This window comes from Cuculus canorus, chromosome 3 (assembly GCF_017976375.1).
Source record: "Cuculus canorus isolate bCucCan1 chromosome 3, bCucCan1.pri, whole genome shotgun sequence".
NCBI lineage: Eukaryota > Metazoa > Chordata > Aves > Cuculiformes > Cuculidae > Cuculus > Cuculus canorus.
In genome coordinates this window covers 79,707,056-79,727,525 of record NC_071403.1, presented here as the reverse complement: position 1 = coordinate 79,727,525, position 20,470 = coordinate 79,707,056, and the positions used below count along the sequence as shown (strand labels likewise).

The following is a 20,470-nucleotide window of genomic DNA, read 5'->3' as shown; positions in this document are numbered from 1 at the left end:
GGATTTGCTCTGTGCCTTTTAAAAAGCTGACAATTCTCAGTTACCAAGATTTTCAGCTCATGCATTTAGTTGGGTGGGGTCTCTGTGTGCGTCTGTGTTTTACACATTTGTTTTAATTGAAGGACAATTTAACATCCGGGACATTTATTACGGGACTCCAATGCTATCCACTTCTGAATGATTCCCCAACTCCCAAATCCTTGCTAAGAGTCTTCTTTTGGTTCCTAATATTGTGCTATTTCCTGGTGCAATCCATGGCCTGATAAGCCCTGCTATAAAGCAGGCGCTTCCCAAGAAGTGGGCTGGAGAGGAGGGAATCCTGACAAACTTGGCTGATGCGGGCAAGTGGCGTCAGAGGAGGGGGGGGGGGGGGTCTTATGAGCACAACCACCAGCAAGGGAAGCTGCGGAGAGGGTGACGGCATGCGTGGGCAGGAAGCGAGTGTGACTGGTGTGGTGTGGGGACAAGCCGGAGTGCAGCACGGAGGCGTGGAGGGGGTGTTGTGGAGACTGTGACGAGTGCGAAGCCAACGTGGGGTCAGCTGCTCGCGGGCGGAAAGGGGAAATGGCAAAGGAAAGACTGCAGAGGCAAATGGAGCTGAATTAGTTCCGGGGTACAGGGGTGACTAAAAGTTAATTAAATTCATATTAGCAATAGCAATTACAAAAGAACAGGAAACTTAAGCATTTGTGTCTCTAAATCTCCCCTCTCTCAGCTTAAAACCACTGCCCCTTGTCCTGTCCCTGCACTCCATGATAAAGAGCCCCTCCTCACCTTTCCCGTAGGCCCTCTTTAAGTACAGGAAGGCTGCTATAAGGTCTCCCTGGAGCCTTCTCCAGGCTGAACAACCCCAGTTCTCTCAGCCTGTCCTCACAGGGGAGGTGCTCCAGCCCTGTGACCACCTTTGTTGCGCTCCTATGGACTCGCTCTAACAGATCCATGTCTTTCCTGTAATGAGGACTCCAGAGCTAAACACAAGACTCCAGGTGAAGTCTCGAGAGAGAGTGCAGAGTAGAGGGGCAGAATCATCTGCCTTGACCTGCTGGTCACACTTCTTTTGATGCAGCCCAGGATCAAGCTCTCTTGATTAATGGCTTGAAATGTGGCAATTCTCTGGGTTTCTCACTTTAAGGCAGGTCTAAGATTCTCACGCTGTCATCCATTTGGCAAGAAAGAGCTTAGTCTTCTGCAATACTTCGCTAAGCACAGTTTTCCTCTAAATTTTAAAAACACATTTAGGGCTTTTCCTCATTGATAATTAACTTGAGTTGTAATTAACTCAATTGTTGTCTCTATGTCAAGTCACACCCACCCACAAAAGCTTTTAACTGAAGACTGTCTCTTCTTTTAATTTGAGTTGGCTGTACATCAGACAGTACATGGGAAGACAAGGATATGGCACAGCTCAACAAGTACCAAAAGAAAACAAACACCCTAGAAAGCGGACACGGACCAGCTTCACTGGAGGAGTAACTCTGTGCCTTCAATCCTGTGCTATTTATATCATCATCGTGCCAAGGATCCTAGTTACACATTAGGCTGCCACTGCACTCCATTCCTCTGGTGTGTCCAGGGATAAGGGACAAAAGAGATTTCTAGAATTGTTTAGCTTCAAGGACAAAAATATATGGTATGTACCTTCTGAACACAGCAGATCACGAACATGTCCCAAGGCAGTGTGGAAACAGCAACTCTCTCAAACAAGGCTAACGCAAGAGGAGCACCCCAGGTGCAAGTAATCTGATTTGCATCCTAGTGAATGCGTACAATTTACACAGCCTGTACTAAACTTAACAAGGGACAAATGCTGCCAGCTAACAGTGGGGAATTCATAGTGAAACAGCCTTACAGGGACACTTGCAGAATGACTTGGATGCAGACAGCTCTAGGTAGGCACACAGCATGATCTGCAAACACCAAATTCTAATAGTCCTGGAGTTCAGACACACCAGTTGCTTCGACAGTACACGCAAGAGTGTTGGAGTAAACAATCTTTAAACCCATACATCTTGACCAAGCAACTTCCCCTTCTTGCTAATTATGACCCTTATTCAGTACTCATCCATACCATATGCTGGAAGATGTGGAGGAGGGATGAATGCGCGTTAGGGTTCACTCTCCCTTTGCTATCCCAGTTGCCTGTGGCACCTGGGCTTCCCTGGAAGACGATGGAGCCTTTAAAGAGGTTTGGAACACACCTTTGTGGACCCACCCCTTGCTATTCCTTCATCCCTTAATGATAAGACAAGTACTACGTGTGCTGGCAGGCTGCACGCATTTTGCATCTGTTAGTATGGTCAACACTGAACCACTGCCCTGAAAGGATACTCAGGACAAGGTCTGTTTGACTGTTCCAGAAAAAAGTGGGAAATAAAAAAGAAGAAACAAAAAAAACAACCAATACAAACAGTCCGGAGGCTAGTCTTCAGCTCCATGAAACTTCTTTTATGATGGTCATACTAGAAATGTGTAAGACTCGCATTCCGCTTAGAGAATGTACCTAACTCTGAAGCATTTCTAAACAGAGAATTCAAATGCCTTTCTGAAGACATGTAAATAAAGCATAATGTAGGATAGGTATAATAAAGCTCATGCAATCCTGGAGAATGTAGTGATAGTCTTCTGACCTTAAAAAACAAACTAAATCCATAAATAAAACTTTCAATCTTATCAACAGCGAATATTACAGTGACTGCTGCTAATGAAACCCTGTTTGATCAACTAAGTACACATATAAAAACGTTTCTGCCACTAATCCTGTTTTATTAGGCCTTGGTCCTATGCTCTTCTGGGTTCTGCTTAGCGTGGGATTGCCCTGGGGCAGCTGGAGGCCATTCTCAAGTGGCTGTGCTTCATGCTGACACATTAACAAGTGTGGAAAGGCAATTATGCAGGCTGGGGATTGCCAGCGGCCCCTTCTCAGCACAACCCCAGCCCAGAGCAGGGTGCTGTCCTGTGTGTCACCCAAGAAAGGCTCTCCTCTGCTCCTGCATTGGTAGAAAACCAGGATCTGTGCTGATGCTACCAAGAGCAACCTGCTGTCATCATCCAGAAATGATTACTGAATTCAGTTATGCACCAACCACTGTAAAAATCTGCTGACAAGTTATTTCAATTAAGCATTTCCTCACTATTACACTCAGCAGCTCTAGGAACACAGCTAAATATGCAGTTGCTAAAATTTCTTTTGTGAAATACACAGGCAGAAAGGGATTTTATGTTCTTGCATTGCATGACATCAAGAGAAAATATCAACTCTTTTTATTTATGGAGTAAAAGAACGATAAGAGGGCTGAACGGAAGAGTTCCCCTTTTTTTTGTTGGAAATCAAGGTAGAGCTGACTGAGTTGAAGTAACATAATTAAAACATTTAACCTGTTTAAATTATGCAAATAGACTGAACTGGGGTCAAAGCAGATGCTATCGTGTGCATACATTATCGGAACCAGGATAATTGTTTAGATGGGCCATTAGGACTATCAGCCTGACCCCATACAGCTGTTCTAAAAAAAAATTAAGAAAGTAACCTAAACTATTTCTCATTCTGTGATATGCTCAACATGCTTCTTTTTGTCCTAATGCAGGGACATGTATTCTGAAGCCAGACAGAAAACCAGCTCTCAACTCTAAGGGTCATACCCAAATTTAGCAAGATTTCTGAGGGTATTAAAAGTACTTGGACAATCTCCAAGCTCTTGCGACACTTAAGCAAATACATGACTGCATTCACAATAATGTTTAGCTAATAGTTTGGGGACATTTATGCTTTTCATCAAACTCCCTCCAATTGTGCCTACATGCTGAAGTGTTGGTCCCACTCCAGTTGGCCCTACAGTTTGCTATGTGTTCCCTATCCCCTCTGGGAGTTGAACTTTACAATTGTGTGGCTGCGAAATGAATTAGTTTAGCAAGTTGATCTGAGGGGAAACCACTTTTGTTTTCAAGTTGGTTTTCCACTGGAGTAACTTGCCTCCTCACCACGTAACCACACAGACTCTGTATCTGGCGTGAGGAAAGTGGTAGGAGTGTGTGACCAGGGATGGAAGGAAAAGGAGGATGACTCTTTTTGAGAGCAGCCCACTGATCACCTGTGATATAAAACTACAGCACATGAGTAGGTCCTTAAAGTCTTGACTGAGCCCAGTGACAATGTGGGCTTCAAGTGCCTATATCAGCTCCCATGCTGTAAAAATCAAGTGAGGGGCAGCTTCAAGGAACCTGTCAGCTCCCTGAACTGGCTGGTTGAGGGGTCACAAACACCAGTGTGGCAACAAGAGTAGAGATGGGACTGCGGCAAGCTAGATTTTTATTGGGGGGTTAAGATGTTGCACAACTACTCTAATTGAGTCTTCTAGTCTCATAGCTACCGAATCTGGGAAATCCAATTCCTGAGACACTTGTAAAAGTTCTCAAGGGACGTTGCTGCCACTAATGCATTGCTGCTGGGGATTAAACAGGAGAATAAAAAAGGCAACTATCAAAATAGATTCATTACATGATGACAAAAAGGGAAGAGTGTTTCTTATGAAAAACATTTTTTGAAAAAATAAAGCTTCACCACAAAAGTAAAGGCAAGACAAACAAAACCCCACTATCTTGCAAAGTGAACCAGCTAAGTTCTACTCACCATTGAAAGGGTTAATCTTCTTAGATATTCGTAAAGAAATGGATTCTTTCAGGTCTTTTTTCTTCACACACTGAATGCCCAAATTCTGAAAACTGAAGAATATGTGGCAGGATTTCAGCAACTAATAAAATCTTCAGTGTTGAATATTAAATAAATTATTTAATGTTGACTGCCTTGACAGCATACAGTAAGAAATGAAATAGAGTGTAAAGGATCTGAAAAGCAGGGATGATGTTTTTTATTAAAAAAAGAGCAGAAACAGAAGTGAAAAATATTAAAATTAAATTCAAAAGCATTTGTATTATTTATTAACTACACATACATTTCTATATTAAAAATTGTTACTCCACAGTAAACATACAGTGATTAAAAGTTAAACATTCAATTTTAGGTAATTTAGAGTGACAATATTTTTTGGTATCAATAAACCTGCTGCTTTGCATTAGTTAAGGATTTGTCCTCCTGCTTTTATCAGGGAATGCAAATTTCAGATTTAAAGTTTTGGGTTTTTTTTAAACAAGTCAAAACAGGTTATTAAGTCTCATGTAGTTACGGAAAAGTTCTGAAGAGCTGCAGCTCTTCCTTATTTGCATAAAGAGCAGGTCACCCTGATGCAGGAGGTGGGGGGAGTCCCAGGCGAGCTGACTCTTTCCCACATGGAAAAACCATGACATCATCAAAGCTGAGTGGATGTAAAGCAGGAAGTAAAAAAAAAAAAAATTAATAAAATAATCTGTGTTTCACAATGTTACAATAAGCTCAGAAGATAGATGCCTGCTGTCACGACTTTTCTCCAGAAGCACTAGCAATTTCCCTTGACTTGAAACTCCACAAAAGCTCTTTGCTTTGACTACACCTAAGAAACCACCTCAATGCACCTAAAATACTCCTTGTTCTTGCCAACACTAAAGATTAGTCACACATTTCCCTGCTCTGAACCAGATTATTCTGCCATAAGTCTAAATTTCCTTAAGCTCCCAATGCCTGCACTCTGTTCAGAGGTTCCCAAATCCTCTGCAATCAAACTCCGCTTCCAGAATCCTTATTCACTAAAGGAACTCATAAGCTCCCTTTGGAAATGGAACTCGATACAGTGACCTAGAGGAAAATAAAATGCAGTAGGATCTCATAATTCACTAACACACTTTGGCTTCATATTGTGGCTACTGACATTCAAGATCTGTACTGTACCTTGAAGAACAATCCTATTTCTGTCTTCTTCTGTAGAATTTTGTTTTAGGGTTTGATCACAGCACATTGTTTTCCCCCACAAAATTCCCACTGTATTCCACAGGTTCATTTTGAAGCACACTTCAAACCCATGAACACACCTGGTGCAGTATTACATCCTCAAACTGCATTCAGCAGTCTCAGCCTCTCCAGCCATCCATAGATTAGAGACAATAAGCAGCACATATGCAGAAACCAAGCTCCTGGGCACCCCAAAGTTCTCAGATTATAAACATTTTCTTAAACAAGTGTTGTCACAGTGAAAGTGTCTGTTTAATTATCTGAATAGAAGGATGGGTCAAGAGTCAGAAGAGAAACTAGAGAACCTCAGCAAGGCTGCGGGGTTTCACATCAAAGCTGGCTGACAGGAAGCAAGTGAGATAACAAAAAGAGAGGGAGAAGTAGGAACAGAGAGAAAAAAAATGAAGGACAGTTAAAAAAAAATATGATATCATCGACATTGAGAGACAGCAAACTAGGAAGTAAAAGTCTGAGTATATGGACAGTCTCACATATTCCAACATTTATACTGTTGCCTTGATGTTTTGGCTAGAGAGGGCTCCGATCAAGCTGAGGCAGCACGACAAAGATCATTATACCACAGTCAGAAAAAAACCACTTTGTTCAATGGGAACTACACAGGCAACTTTAAACAAGCAGAAAGCAGAGAACAATTACTCAGACCAGCATAAAATCTGAGATTAATAATTCCACTTCTGAAAAGAAATTAAAACAACTGGATTTTTGCTCCATTTGGGATGATCAGGAAAAGTAAACAGCTGGATCCACTACCAGGATAGGACATGTCCTGCTCACTAGTATTTTATGAGGCTTCTCTCTGACATGGACTTCAAGACAAGAATGTGAAGACTGAGTCACCAGCCACAAAAATGAAAATTACTTTAAATATCCAGATCCAATTATGGACCACACTGTTCTTTCCCCTTAAAGCAACCAATGATTTATTAAAAATAAATAAATAAAAGCGAAAAAAAAGAGTGCTCCAATGCTGGAAACATTTCAAAAAGAATGTTCTGAGCCTGCTCTCATCAGGGTCTCCAACAACAAGCTCAACTGAAACTCAGTTTTGCATTATCACTAAAGTAGCCCACTTACTATTTGTAAGAAGCTGAAAGGCTTGTCACGTAATGATATTGAGAAGAATACATGGACACAGTAAACAATCACAAGTGCCTTAAGTGAAACGGAGATAGCATTATGTCAAAAAAGCAGGACTTGATGCACGCATATAATGGATATGAAATAAAAATTTGCAAGTAAATATTTGCAAAGCATCCCAATGCTTTTTGGCATCACGTTCTGTAATGGCCTCTCTCCAGGCTTGCCTTGTGCTTACAACACTTAACCTTGTGTAACAAAATGCCAAGAGGAAAAACAATCATCAGTGTCTTCCTGCAGCTGGTGAATGTAGTACATAACCAGAAAAGGGGTTAAGCAATCTGCCTTTTTGCTTCGGATCAGAAGGCACAGAGTAGAAAGCCGGAAGTGGGATGGGCTGGAACGGCAGACATCCCTTGACGTTAAGTGAGGAAACTTGACTGGAGAAAACCAGGGGGAAGCTGGTGAATGGATGGTCAGAGGAAGCTGCAAGGTCCTGCAGTGGTTTAAGATACTTGTAATTGCTGTTTAGACAAAAAGGAACACTCTCTTCAGGGGAGTTGAGGAGGATGAGGTTACAACAATCAGGATGGAATCAAGCCCGAAGGGACAGACCTATCTTTCCAGAGAGACATGCTAGTAGGGGGGAAATTACATTTACAAATCCTTTTCCAGCATTTGTCAACTAGTACAACATTGTGAATACCACTAAAACCAACCAACTAATAAAATTGTTAGCATCTATAACAGCAGAAGACAGTACAGTCAACATACTACATGCCACCTGAATACATCTGCAGCACATTCAGAGGGCTGGAGCACCTCCCATATGAGGACAGGCTGAGAGAGTTGGGATTGTTAAGCCTGGAGAAGAAAAGGCTCTGAGGAGACCTTATAGCGACATTTCACAACCTGAAGGGGCTACAGGATAGCTGGGAAGGGACTTGCAAAGGCATGTAGTGATAGGACTAGGGGGAGCGGCTATAATTGGGGAAGATTTAGACTAGACATAAGGAGGAAATTCTTCACAAAGAGTAGTGAGGCACTGGCACAGGTTGCCCAGGGAAGCTGTGGCTGCCCCATCCCTGGAGGTGTTCAAGGCCAAGTTAGATGGGGCTTTGGGCAGCCTGGGCTGGTGGAGGTGTCTCTGCCCATGGCAGGGGGCTTGGAACTGGATGATCTTTAAGGCCTCTTCCAACTGAAACCATTCTATGGTTCTATGTTCATGATCACTTGAGCCTGGGCTGTATGTTGAAGAAACATCCCCACTACTACAACTGTTTATTTCACCATCAGGCAATCATTACTTTCAAACCGACTGTGTCTTCAGTTCTCTCCTTCAATAGTGTTCTACTGACTAAACTCACATAAATGTGGAGTAATTTCACTAGCTTCAACAGAATCACAGCAGCCTGAGAGAAGCGCTCAAGAGCTACTTATATACTGAAATTACCTTCTTTTCTTCCCAGCTCAGTTACGTTTACCCCAAAGCAATAGCCTACTTCCAAATTTATTACATTGCAAACTGTGAACCACAAACAGCTTTTTGATTCAAAAGTCCCATCTCCAGTAACAATCACTCAGCATTTGTTGCAGTTCAGTCTGCTTTTACATTTTTACATAAGACTTGGTAAACTTACAGGAAATGCCATCAAATACAACTCTATTTTAGATATTCTTAATATCTCTCCAAACAGCATTGAGAAACACATCTCATACACAGCCCGAGATTTCCTTCCTGCATCCACAAGCAGATGCTTCCCCAGCATGCTTGGCTCTGCAGAGCTGAGCCTGAGCAGAATCTATTTTTTTACTCAAAGAAACCCAACCCAAACAAACAGCAACAACAGTGACAGCTACTAACATACTATTTAGATGTATCACAACCACTGTCTTGTAAGTGGCATGATACTCAGAGAGTACAAACTTTCTCCAGATGTTTCCAGAAAGTCCAATTCCCATGGAAGACACTGACTTCCCTAAATCTCTCATCACCATGAAGTACTAATTTTAATGCTGCTGTTACCCATTCTATTACTCATTTTCACATGTAGGAGAGAGTCACACTCAAGAGTAAGTAGTCTTACTGAAAGACACTAGGAGGCAAAAAAATGGGAGAAAGGAAAAGAAGACACATTGGGAAAATTAACAGAGGAAAAAGGGGCATTAGGAAATGAATACGACCAAAGACAAGTATGCGAAGTATTGAAAAAAAGAAGGAAATACTTCAAAGAAAAGTCGTCCTCTCTCTGAGATGGATTAGTAAACCTCAGCAAAACCTGCATAATAATTGCCCTTTTAATCACCAGTCAGTTTTAAAACTTAAGATTAGCAAATCACTTGCATAATTAATCAAACTCCCAAACACCACCATTACTCACGATAGAACTCGCCGTTCTGGCCCAAACTCTGCTTCATAGTAGCCATCTCTGCAGTCTTTTCCAACCAGATCATGAGGGTGTGGCTTGTAGGGTTCATTCTTTGTTACCAATGTAGTTCTTATTTTGACTTTCCCATAATAGTTCAGAATCTACAAAAAATTGTAAGATATTTTCCAGATTTTGGATATCAAGGCTAGTAAAATCCCCACATGTAACAGAAAACACCTTCATCCTAAAATACTCTATGGAAGAAACACCACAGCTAAGAAAACAACATCATTGCTTCATAAAAGCCAGGACCATTGAGAAGTTTTATTTGCTCCATTTCAGTTCTGTTCATTTTTACACTGAAAAACAACTCCTTGACAAAATATCTGAAAGGTGAAATTTTTTTCAAGAGTATCTCATCTGTTTCAGAAAGTAAAACAACATACTTTACCTGCTAGCTTTGCTGAATAAGCTGGTTATTGGGAATGATAAAAATTCGCTACTGCCAGTATCTGAGAACTGAATAGATTGAATGTCAGACTACCCTACTGCAAGAATGGGAAGGAAGTCAAAGGCTGTAGAGAATATTTTTTTTTTCTCTCCCCTTTCTTCTGTTTTGTTTTGTTTTTTTGAGACTGGAGATCTATTGCTTCACCATCTTACCAGGGCTTTTTACACGAGTTGAATTCATCCCTGTGCAAAAGGTCAGAGGTGATATAGGTAAGACCCAAGACAGCTTTTAATGCTATTAAGACCAAACATAGCAGAACACATTTCATTATCATATCTAGCTTTACAAGAAAAGGCGCAAAATTCTATGTAGGTGACCACACACAAATGCTTATTGTCTGACAGATCTAGCTACAGAGACCGAAGGAAAAAACTCCCTCCTAAATCCTCAGTGTTAAGGATATCACCTATGCATGGAACACTAAGTAGTGAAAGAGGATCTTAACAGAAACAGCATGACATAATTCCCTACAATTTTCTTTTTTCCAGTTAATTCTCTGATAAATAGTCTGTCTCATATTCAGAAAGGGGGCACTGAAATCTCAAGCTCCTACAAGAGCCTTCACAGCAGTCATCAGCCTAATTCAACACATGTTTCTCAGGTGCATAAAAGTTTTCCCTAATACTGTGACTTCCCTGGTAGCTGTCAAGGGTTGTATGTGAGTGAAAACAAACAAACAAAACAAAAAGGAAAAATAGTTTGGCCTAAATTGTTTGAAGCATAACAACTTGAAAGCAAATACAAGACTTGCTCAGGCACACATTTGTGCAGAGGCAAACTCTCCTCCTCTGCTTCCCCTGTCCTGTAACTGTTCCTCTCTTCTTTCAGACCTTTCTTTCCTCCTCCTGAGACTCCAAGGATCCATCACATATCCTTTTCAGATGACACTTCAAACTTTTGATTTGACCTATGCTCTTCTAGTATCCATCATTTGTTCATACAAGCCACTGTAACTTTTTAACCTTAAGACAAAACTTCCATCACTCTTTCGCCTTCTACATCTGTTATGCCATTTCTCCCTCATTTCATACCCAGTACCTTGAACTTGAAGCCTGATCTAGACACTTTTGATTCTCCAGTTCCTTCTTGATGATGTTCATCATAACCGCACCACAAAATTTAATCTCTTCCTGCCCTCTCTGTTCTCATCCTCATTCATGTTTCCATCTCTAGAGGGGACTCCCCTAGCAGCTGATCAGCACTAAATCCTCCTACAGGCTTCAGGGAGGCAGGAATTCACCTAGAAATTACCTGCTATCGATAACAATCAGCTCTGTCATCAACAGTCACCTTTTTTTTTTAAAAAAAAAAAAAGGACAAACTTTGCCAGGATTGCATGGTCACCTATCATGCCCCACCTTCCCTGGCAAGACCTCCGTTTCCTGCATTCCTTAACCAAACCCAGCACTGTGATAGTCAAGAGGGCAACCTTCTTGTTTGTGTTTTCCCTTAGTAACTCTCGCTTTAGGACTAGACCAGCTTTTGCAGTTATTTAATGTAGTAGAGGCTCACTCTGCTGCTCAACACGTCTGCCCACATTACCTCACCTTCTTCCTAAAGAACTTATGCCTCAGCCTAAACCATCTCATTTCTCAGACTTCCTGTCCTCTGTTTTCACTTCTATCATTTCAGGGACTCCATCTTTGGCTTCACTTTTTTTAATACCTGCACACACTGCAAAACAGATACACAGCTTCTGTTCCTGGGCACTGTAATGTACTTCCAAGATGGCAAGTACTCTGAATTTCCCATTTGTATTTGAGCCTTCTCTTCCAATCTCATTTCCAAAAGGCTTTCTCCAAACTGAAAGAGATCAAGGAAACACTAGCAACTTAAACTTCAAATAGGAGGCCAGAAATTCTTCTCCCCTACGCTACCTGTCTAGGGTCTCTGACACATTCCTCTGTCCATATAAAGCTACTACCCAAGTCGTTGCATTCCACCTCTACTGCCTGTATCTTTGTACTCGCTTCAAATCTCAGCTGCTTAGGCTACTCTAAATCCCTTCATTCTGGTAATGCAGCCACACAACTCATCTTCATTGCAGGTGCTCTCACCACATAATTCCCCTTTCTTACCTCGTTTTTAAGTTCTGCATCCCCTTCTGACTTCATGTCAGTTTCTTTTGCAAAGCCTAATTACCAAATCACTGGCTGTAGGGCACTTTCTTACTTTGTTCACTAGTATAAGAGTGCCTTGTTTCATGTTGTACTCAGCAGTTTTTCAAAACCCTTTCAAATTTTGTATGTAAACTCCTTCAAAGCTCTCCCAAAATTCATACTGCAGCCCAAATAGTAAAAACAAACCCAAGTTGCATCAATAAGAAACCAGAACGAATGCGCATACAGAAAAAGCTAATAATGAATGGCTGTCACCCAATGAGAACTGAATTCCTTCTCTACCAGCACTTTATTAGCTATGTCTACCCTTCTCCTCTTCTTGCAAATTTGAAACAAAATCTTTAATGACAAGGAGCAAGGAACTTCTTCCACTCTATTGCAACTACATTTGTATGCCAAGAAAAGAATAACAGAACATGAAGCAAAACACATTTTCTTTACTGCACCAAATCAAACATAGCTAAAGCACAATGTTAATCTGGGCAATGGTTATTCATGGATAAAAGCAGTATTTACCTGTATGGAAGGGAATGTCTTATTGTTTTCAGTACTGTGTTCTCCTGGAATGCTGCCTGCTGATCTCCCCTCACATTTGTATCTGAAACGCATGCCCCTTTGCCTGGGTTGTTCAAATATTTCAATGTAGGGCTCAGAGCCACCTTAAAAACAAAATATTTTCAATGTTAGTACACCGCAGAACTTAAAAAGCAGCAGAAGATATAAGAATTAGTATCTAGACTACTCGATTGATATTACCATCTTTCCCACTTGCTCTACCTTCTCAGACAATCTACTCTTCTTTTTATGGACATGCACACACTAAAGGTAAAGGGATGGAAGGAAAGGGCAGATTTTAAATGAAGCCTCAGGTATCAGTGCCAACTAAGTAATTAGCAAAGGACACCCTCCCCTCCATCTCTCATAGAACTTAGCTGGTTTTAGGTATTGGAAAGTATACATCTGATGAAAGAGGATTTTATACAACAGAAAATTATTTTGAGGGAATGGTTGGTGTTTTTAATTATCACACCCTTAGGAATGATTGTCTTCTCAGAGTACAGATACCATCAATCCAATATTCTCTTAAACATCCTTTGAAAGTCAATATGTTTCCTCAGAATTGATTGACTTAGTTCCTATCACAGTGAAGCAGAAACTATGCAAATTAAGGAAACAAAAAACCCCTACTAAGTTGAACACAGTCACTGGGGTTGTTCAGCCTGGAGAAGAGGAGGCTGAGGGGAGACCTTATTGCCCTCTACAACTACCTGAAAGGAGGCTGTGGAGAGGAGGGAGCTGGCCTTTTCTCCCAAGTGACTGGGGACAGAACAAGGGGGAATGGCCTCAAGCTCTGCCAGGGGAGGCTCAGGCTGGACATCAGGAAAAAATTTTTCACAGAAAGGGTCATTTGGCACTGGAATAGGCTGCCCAGGGAGGTGATTGAGTCACCTTCCCTGGAGGTGTTTACGGGATGGGTGGATGAGGTGCTGAGGGGCATGGTTTAGGGAATGTTAGGAATGGTTGGACTCGATGACCCAGTGGGTCCCTTCCAACCTAGTGATTCTATGACTGTGGGCTGAGAAAATACCTGATTACTGCTATTGAATTCTACATCTTGAGCTACCCACCTCCCAGAGGGCCAGCTTCTAGCTGCAGTATCTCCCCAAACAATGAAGCCTCAGTAAAAGCTATTGGGCAGTTGTTGTAAAGAAGTTTTCAGGAAACATAAGTGACAGACAAGAATAGGAGACAGCAGAACTCTTAAATGGTGGGGGGCAGGGGGAGTAAAAAAAATACTAACCTTGCAAAAGTGTTAAGTACTTTTCAAACAATGTTTTATTGCCAGACAGTAACAAGCTATTTAATATATCTCACAGAGAACATCAAACAGAATAGTCAATCAAAAAGTGACAACAGTGGGATGGCATGTGAAAAACAAATAACAGAGGGTAAGTAAATATTGTAGAAGTTGAATCATCATGGTGCTGCATGATCAGAACAACATAGCTTATGGAAATGTCTATTGAGCTCTGTGTCACCTTCATATAATAGCAACCTCCTCAAGCCCGGTTGTACATCACCAACAAACATGACAGGCGACATTCTGTGGCACAGCACTAAAAAAAAGTGCTTGGATTTCAACACAAGCAAAATAATTATTAAATATATTGAAAGTGCTAAAAGGGTAAAAGATCCCCCACTTCCTTTTGCCCAATCACTCTGTAGCCTAAGCACCGGAGTTTCAGCAAAGAGGTGGATTTCAATCTTTACAAAAGCTTCTCTTTTGTTGCACCTACAATGATTTAAGTATAATTGCCAACACAAAACTTGAACTTTATGCCTGGGATTTGTTGACTGCAAAATGCTCCCAGTGCTACAGCATTTCATGCTCAAAGTAGGAAAACATTGTAACCTAAAAGATAAAGTAAGGGATGGAAACAACTACATCTCTAAGATGTGACCTTGGTCTTACCTTAACTCACATTTCAACTGTAACACACAGACAAATGGAGCACACCATCGGGAAAGCAGGGATTCACTGAAGTGTGCTTCACAAACCTGATCACCTTCTACAACAAAGTAACCTGCTAGGTTGATGTGGGGCAAGTGGTGGACATTGTCTACCCGGATTTCTCCAAGGCTTTTGATAGTTTCCCACAGCCTCCTCCTAGAGAAACTGATGTGCTACAGTATGGCCAAGTGGTCTGTGCGGTGAGTGGGAAACTGGCTGACAAGCCACAGTCGGAGGGTGTTGGTCTATAGCTCCTTTTCAAACTGACAACCTGTCACAAATGGGGTCTCCCAGGGACCGATATTGGGCCCAACACTGCCTAGTACCTTCACAAGTGATCTGGATGATGGCATCAAGTGTACCCTGATGAAGTTGGCTGATGATATGCAGGAAAACCCAGACAGGCTGGAGTAATGGGCTAAAAAGAACTTTACACAGTTCAAGCAAGGGCAAGCATAAGGTCTTGCACCTGGGAAAACATAATCCAGGAGCACAGCACAGGCTGGAATCTTTGCTGAAAGGGACCTGGGGGTCCTGGTGGACAAGCTCAACATGAGCAAACAGTGGGCTGCTGCAGCAACGAAAGCCAACAGGACACAAGGGCATCATTAGCAGAGATGAAGAAATCGTTATCCCACTCTATTCAGCACTTGTCAGGCCACACCTGGCATATTTTGTTCAGTTTTAGTCCTCATCATACAAAAAAAAGATATGGACAGGCCGGAGAGAGCCCAGAGAATGGACCACAAAGATGACCAAAGGACTGGGAAGCCTGCCATATGAGGGAAGGCTGAGAGAACTGGCTTTGCTCAGTCTTGAGAAAAGAAAGCTTAGGGGAGACCTTATCACCATGTACCACTATTTAAAGGGTGGCTACAAAGAAGATGGAGATGCCCTTTTCACAAAGAGTCAAGTGGAACAGATGAGGGGTAATGGATACAAGTTACTACTTGGGAGATTTCAATTGGACGCAAGAGAAAAATCTTTCACAAGGAGAACAATCAGCCATTGGAATAATCTCTCTCTAGGGAAGAGGTGGATTCCCCAACACTGGACCCTTTTAAGATTCAGCTGGACAGAGTGCTGGGCCCTCTCGTCTAGATTGTGCTTTTGCCAAGAAAGGTTGGACCAGATGATCCTTGAGGTCCCTTCCAACCTAGTATTTGGTCATTCCATAACTGTGTAATGGCAGTGTGTGAGAGCGGCTCTGATACCAGAGTTGTCCTCAACATGTGCCTTTTCAAATCTCAAATGCTTTTTAAAAAGACATAATACATTTCAACTCCAATTGGTGTCAAACATTTGAGAACTATGGCTTAGTATTCTCTATATCACTTTTTAACAATTTATCAAAATGCAATATCTAAACTGACCACCTCTCATCAAGTAGATTTCAAATAATTTTCTGAAAATAGACCACAAGTTGTCACATTAAATACCTATCAGCCATTATTCTTGGTCCAGCTACTTACAAGGATGATGCCTTTCCTACATACTTCTCAGGTTTTACCTAACCCTCTTTTAGATAAACTTTGCATAGTTTCTCTGTAAAATAAGCAAGTCCAGCAAAGGGTGGGGAGACAGGCATTGCTATCAAAAAGGCTAGAAATTACATAACCCTAGTTTCAAAGAGAGCATAGAAGCCTGAGCTTCTCACAAAATGAAGCTCACACCCCTGCAAATGTCTATTTAACTCACACTTAAATTTACTTGTGCTACTATACTTTTCAGCACAGTCCAGTGAACCAGAGAGGAAACTTTCTGCCACCAATGAGGAGTGACTGCTGCAGTCAGCCTCCCATTTCCATCATTCCATTGAGGAAAGAATCTCACCTTTCCATCCCTATGTAATACAATATGCCACAAATACAGACATATATTGATCTACTAATTTAAAATTCTATTTTAGATGTTCTAACGATGGCATTGCAGTAAAGTGCCTACTAACCATCCTACTCTGGACATGGACATGCTTACATAGCTGCTAACCAGACTCTGGCACAGTACACCCACATACATTATGTATTTCTCAAAACTAGCTAGAGCCTTGCTGTTCGAAACTACTACAGAACACAAGTCTACAACTCTCTGCTTTAACCAATCATTTCTCTTCGCACTCTACTAACGCTTGCTAGAGAGGACTTTTTTCTCACCTATTAAGAGCATTTTATTTTAAAACTCAGGGCTCATTGATCTTTAAGGGCTGTGGTTGAAAGAAATGTCAGTGAAGGCAAACCCACATCTCAACAGCAGGTGTGTTTGTGGCAAAGTAAAGCTCAATGACGCAGTGGCCTCCAGAGATTAAACATTAAACTTCACTTTATCTTGGTTTTCTCTCACTCTATTTAAGAGCCACGTTATCATCTCTACCATAATTATCAGTGTCATCGTGTTTTGTGTAGAGAGGAAACATTTAAAAGTGTGTGTGCGAACTAAAGGTATTATCAGCGCTCTGCAGCGAAGTGGAGGACTGATCAGCATTCCCCATTTCTGTAAGTGTGCTTGTGAAGTGGCCTGGCTTAATTATTTCAGCCTACAATCGCACACAGAGGTCTGTTGGTTCCCATACAGTTGCTAAAAACCTGTCCTCTGCAGGTCCTGCTGTGTTTGTCAAACAGGTATCAGCTATGTCAAAAAACCAAACTCTCACTAATTCTGAAAGAGAAATGCACAGGTACTCATATTACATACTCCCCACAACTACTCAGAAAAGCATTTCAAATGGAAAAAAAACAAAGATCTAGCTAATCTTTCATCTGAGTGCTTAAGAGTTTAATTTGCATTTGTAATTAATTAAAATTGCCTACACACGTGCTAGCAGTGGAAACATTATGCTACATATTACAGCCTGCTTCTTGTTCTTTTCGGTTTAAAACTGTTTATTCAAAGAGAATATAGGAGATCAAACGTCCCAACTACATACACAAAGAAAACAGGTAAGAGCAGTAACAGCTCCAAGAGTTCAGCCAGCTTATACTCATTCAAGAACTGGAAGTTTGTTTTATTCTCACCTGTTTTGAGCAATACAAAGAAGTACAAAAAGACAACCCCGAGCAACATTTCTATCAGAGATCTCCACAATGAGAAACCTGGGACGGTTTAAAGTTTAACGTGGCCTGTTCCATTAGGGAGAAAGTGTGACATGCTGCCACCAAGCAAAGTGACAACGGGATCAATGGCTCGTATGTTTTGTCTTGTTCCCTTGCTCAAAGGAAGCCGGGAATGAAGGGACTACACAATTTGTAATTTTCTTTCGCAGCCAGGAGTGCCCTGTGAACAGACTCTCAGCAACATCTGCGTGTGAAAGCAAAGCAGCCGCGGGTCTTTGTGGAAGATGTGAAAGTATCACTCGAAACCCTATGATCCGAGGTGACTGCAGTGAGACACAGACAGGAGAAGTGCTGCCCTTCAACTGATATCACTGCTCTGTACAGATCAGTGGTGACCCTGTGCCCTCCACAGCAACAGCTGTGTCTGAACAGCAAGAGCAGACAATCTGTATGCTTATAACCTCCTGCAACAGCTCAGACAAAAGGAACTACGGTGGAAGATTCATTATGGTACATTCTAGCTCAATCTAAAATAACTGGAAGTGTAAACACATTTTTATTTTAGAAAGCAGTAATCTACCTAGAACTCCATAAGCTGTACGGATTCTAACAGAGAGATAAAACTGCTTGTGAACTTCCTCTATACTATCATGTTACGTTACAGAACAGCAACCAAAAGAAAAAAAACTACAAAAGCTGGCTGGTACCAGGAAGTTATGAACTTCCCCTACTGAAAAACTCCTTATCTGGTTCCTAATTACAGTGAAACTATATTAATACATTACTAAAAAAAAAAAATAAATTCTACCTCTGCTTCAGTTTTGCCACCCTGCAATACAACATAACATTTAAAAGATGCCTCTACACAAACCCAGTTGTTTCCTCTCTCTGTTGAAGGCTGGCACACAAACATTTAACAGGAGCGAAAGTTCATACTTTTCTAAGTGGCAGCTGAACGAACACACGCATCCCTAGAGGTTTTCACAGAATGGGTTGGGTCGAAAGGAACCTTAAAGACCATCCAGTTTCAATCTCCCTGCCACAGACAGGGAGATCTTCCACTACACCAGGAGTTTGAGGCTGTAGAGCAACTTTCCCTAGAAACGCTCCTCTCCTTAACACTGCCAAGTCTTGAGTCTGAGTTGCTTATTTTAAACCCTAAGAAAGATACCAGCAAAGCACCTTTTGAAAGGATGACAAATTCCGTTTAATTTAGCCTAAAGTTGTGCTTTTTGCTGTAATTACTCAATGCACGACCCCTTATCCGTTACTCTGCATTTATGCCATCTCTCTTTCTTATTCGTGTTTTCATCTGTCAGTTCCTATGTGAACAGGATCCTGTTGAGCATCAGTGTGTCTGACCTACTGATGTCTGCAGCCCAGATATGAGCCCCATATGCTTATTTAACAGCTAAACATATTAATAATACAATTATAAGACTTTAAGATCCATTCTGAACGACAACAGCAACACAGACCTGTTGCAACTTATCTGAACAACTCCGTGATGCTTCTTCGTTAACTTTTTCCATAACCCTGCTTAATGAGCTACACGGATATGGCTTTATTATCAAAAGCAGATGCTGGGACGATGGTGTAAGAGTCCCGTCACCCTTTTTCCGCACTGTTACCCAACTCTGCCTGCCTCCGGGCTTCACTCAGCGGTGGAAGAGGAGAACCAAGCCACCCCTCGCAGCAACAAAACAAGAACCACCCGACGCTTTGCCTTCGCCCTGAACCTTCGCAGGGCGCACAGGGACCGAGGCAGCAGGAAGGGCGGAGGGCTCGGCGTGCCGGTACCGCACCCCCTGCCCCGCATTCCTCCGCCCCGCTGCTCACCAGCACTGCATCCTCCTCCTCCTCCCGCCTCGGTACCGCATCCCCCCGCGTCCCTCCGCCCACCAGCCACGCTGACAGCTCCCTCTCGCTGTTCCGTCCCCCCCCACACCCCGTCCCGCCGGTACCGCACAACCCCCATCCCGTCGCTCGCCGGCACCGCATCCTCTCCCGCCCCGTCGATACCGCAATCCCAACCCACCCTCCGCCTTGCTAGTACCGCACCCTCCCGTCCCTCCGCTCACCGGCCACGCTGACAGCTCCCCCTCCCCGTCCCTGCCCCATCGGTACCGCACCTCCATCCCCGTCCCGCCGCTCGCTGGCACCGCATCGTAACCCCCCCCCCCCCCCCCGCCCCGTCGGTAACGCACTCCTCCGCTCACCACCACCGCCGCCCCCGCCCCGTCGGTACCGCACAACCCCCATCCCGTCGCTCGCCGGACCGTATCCCCTCCCGCCCCGTCGGTACCGCATCTCCACCCCGCCCCACCGGTCGCCGGTACCACATCCCCCCCCACCCCGTCCCTCCGCTCGTCGGTACGATATTCCCCCGTCCCGCCGCTCACCGGCCATGCTGACAGCTCCGCTCCGTGCCGTCCCGCCGCGGGGCTCACTGCCCGGGCCCCGCGCTCTGTGTCAGAGGCACGGCCGGCCCCGAGTCGCCACACACCGCCCTTTTCAGGGGGAATTTCCCGTCGGCCGCACGCACCACCCCCCGCCCCGGCTCCCGCCCCCGCCGCGCCCCGCCCGGGCCCGCCCCGCCGGCACCGCCAGCCGAGAGCGGGGATGGAGACCCCGCCCGGAGAGCATCGCCCCCGCCCCGCCGGCAGGCCGTGCGCGGGAGTTCAGCTCCGTGTCCTACGGTCCCGCTCGTTTCTGCTCCCATACAGTGGTTTGGGTTGGAAGGAACCTTAAAGATCATTGAGTTCCAACCCCCCTGCCATGGGCAGGGACACCTCCCACTAGACCAGGCTGCCCAGGGCCCGTCCAACCTGGCCTTGAACACCTCCAGGGATGGGGCAGCCACAGCTTCCCTGGGCAACCTGGGCCAGTGCCTCACCACTCTCATGGTGAAGAAATTCCTCCTTATGTTAAG

The 20,470-nt window shown here is 43.3% G+C and overlaps 1 protein-coding gene across 1 annotated transcript in view; it reads right to left on the bottom strand.

The window, feature by feature from the left end:
* REL (REL proto-oncogene, NF-kB subunit) overlaps positions 1-20,075 on the bottom strand; it is a 34,556-nt gene extending 14,481 nt beyond the window's left edge. The window contains exons 1-4 of the mRNA XM_054063529.1: positions 19,941-20,075; positions 12,493-12,635; positions 9,358-9,506; positions 4,628-4,719 (exon numbers count right to left, since the gene is read on the bottom strand). Coding sequence (XP_053919504.1) covers positions 4,628-4,719; positions 9,358-9,506; positions 12,493-12,635; positions 19,941-19,947 — 391 coding nt within the window. The 5' untranslated portion in view covers positions 19,948-20,075. The remainder of the gene's footprint in view (positions 1-4,627; positions 4,720-9,357; positions 9,507-12,492; positions 12,636-19,940) is intronic.
* Between the last annotated feature and the right edge of the window lie 395 nt (positions 20,076-20,470).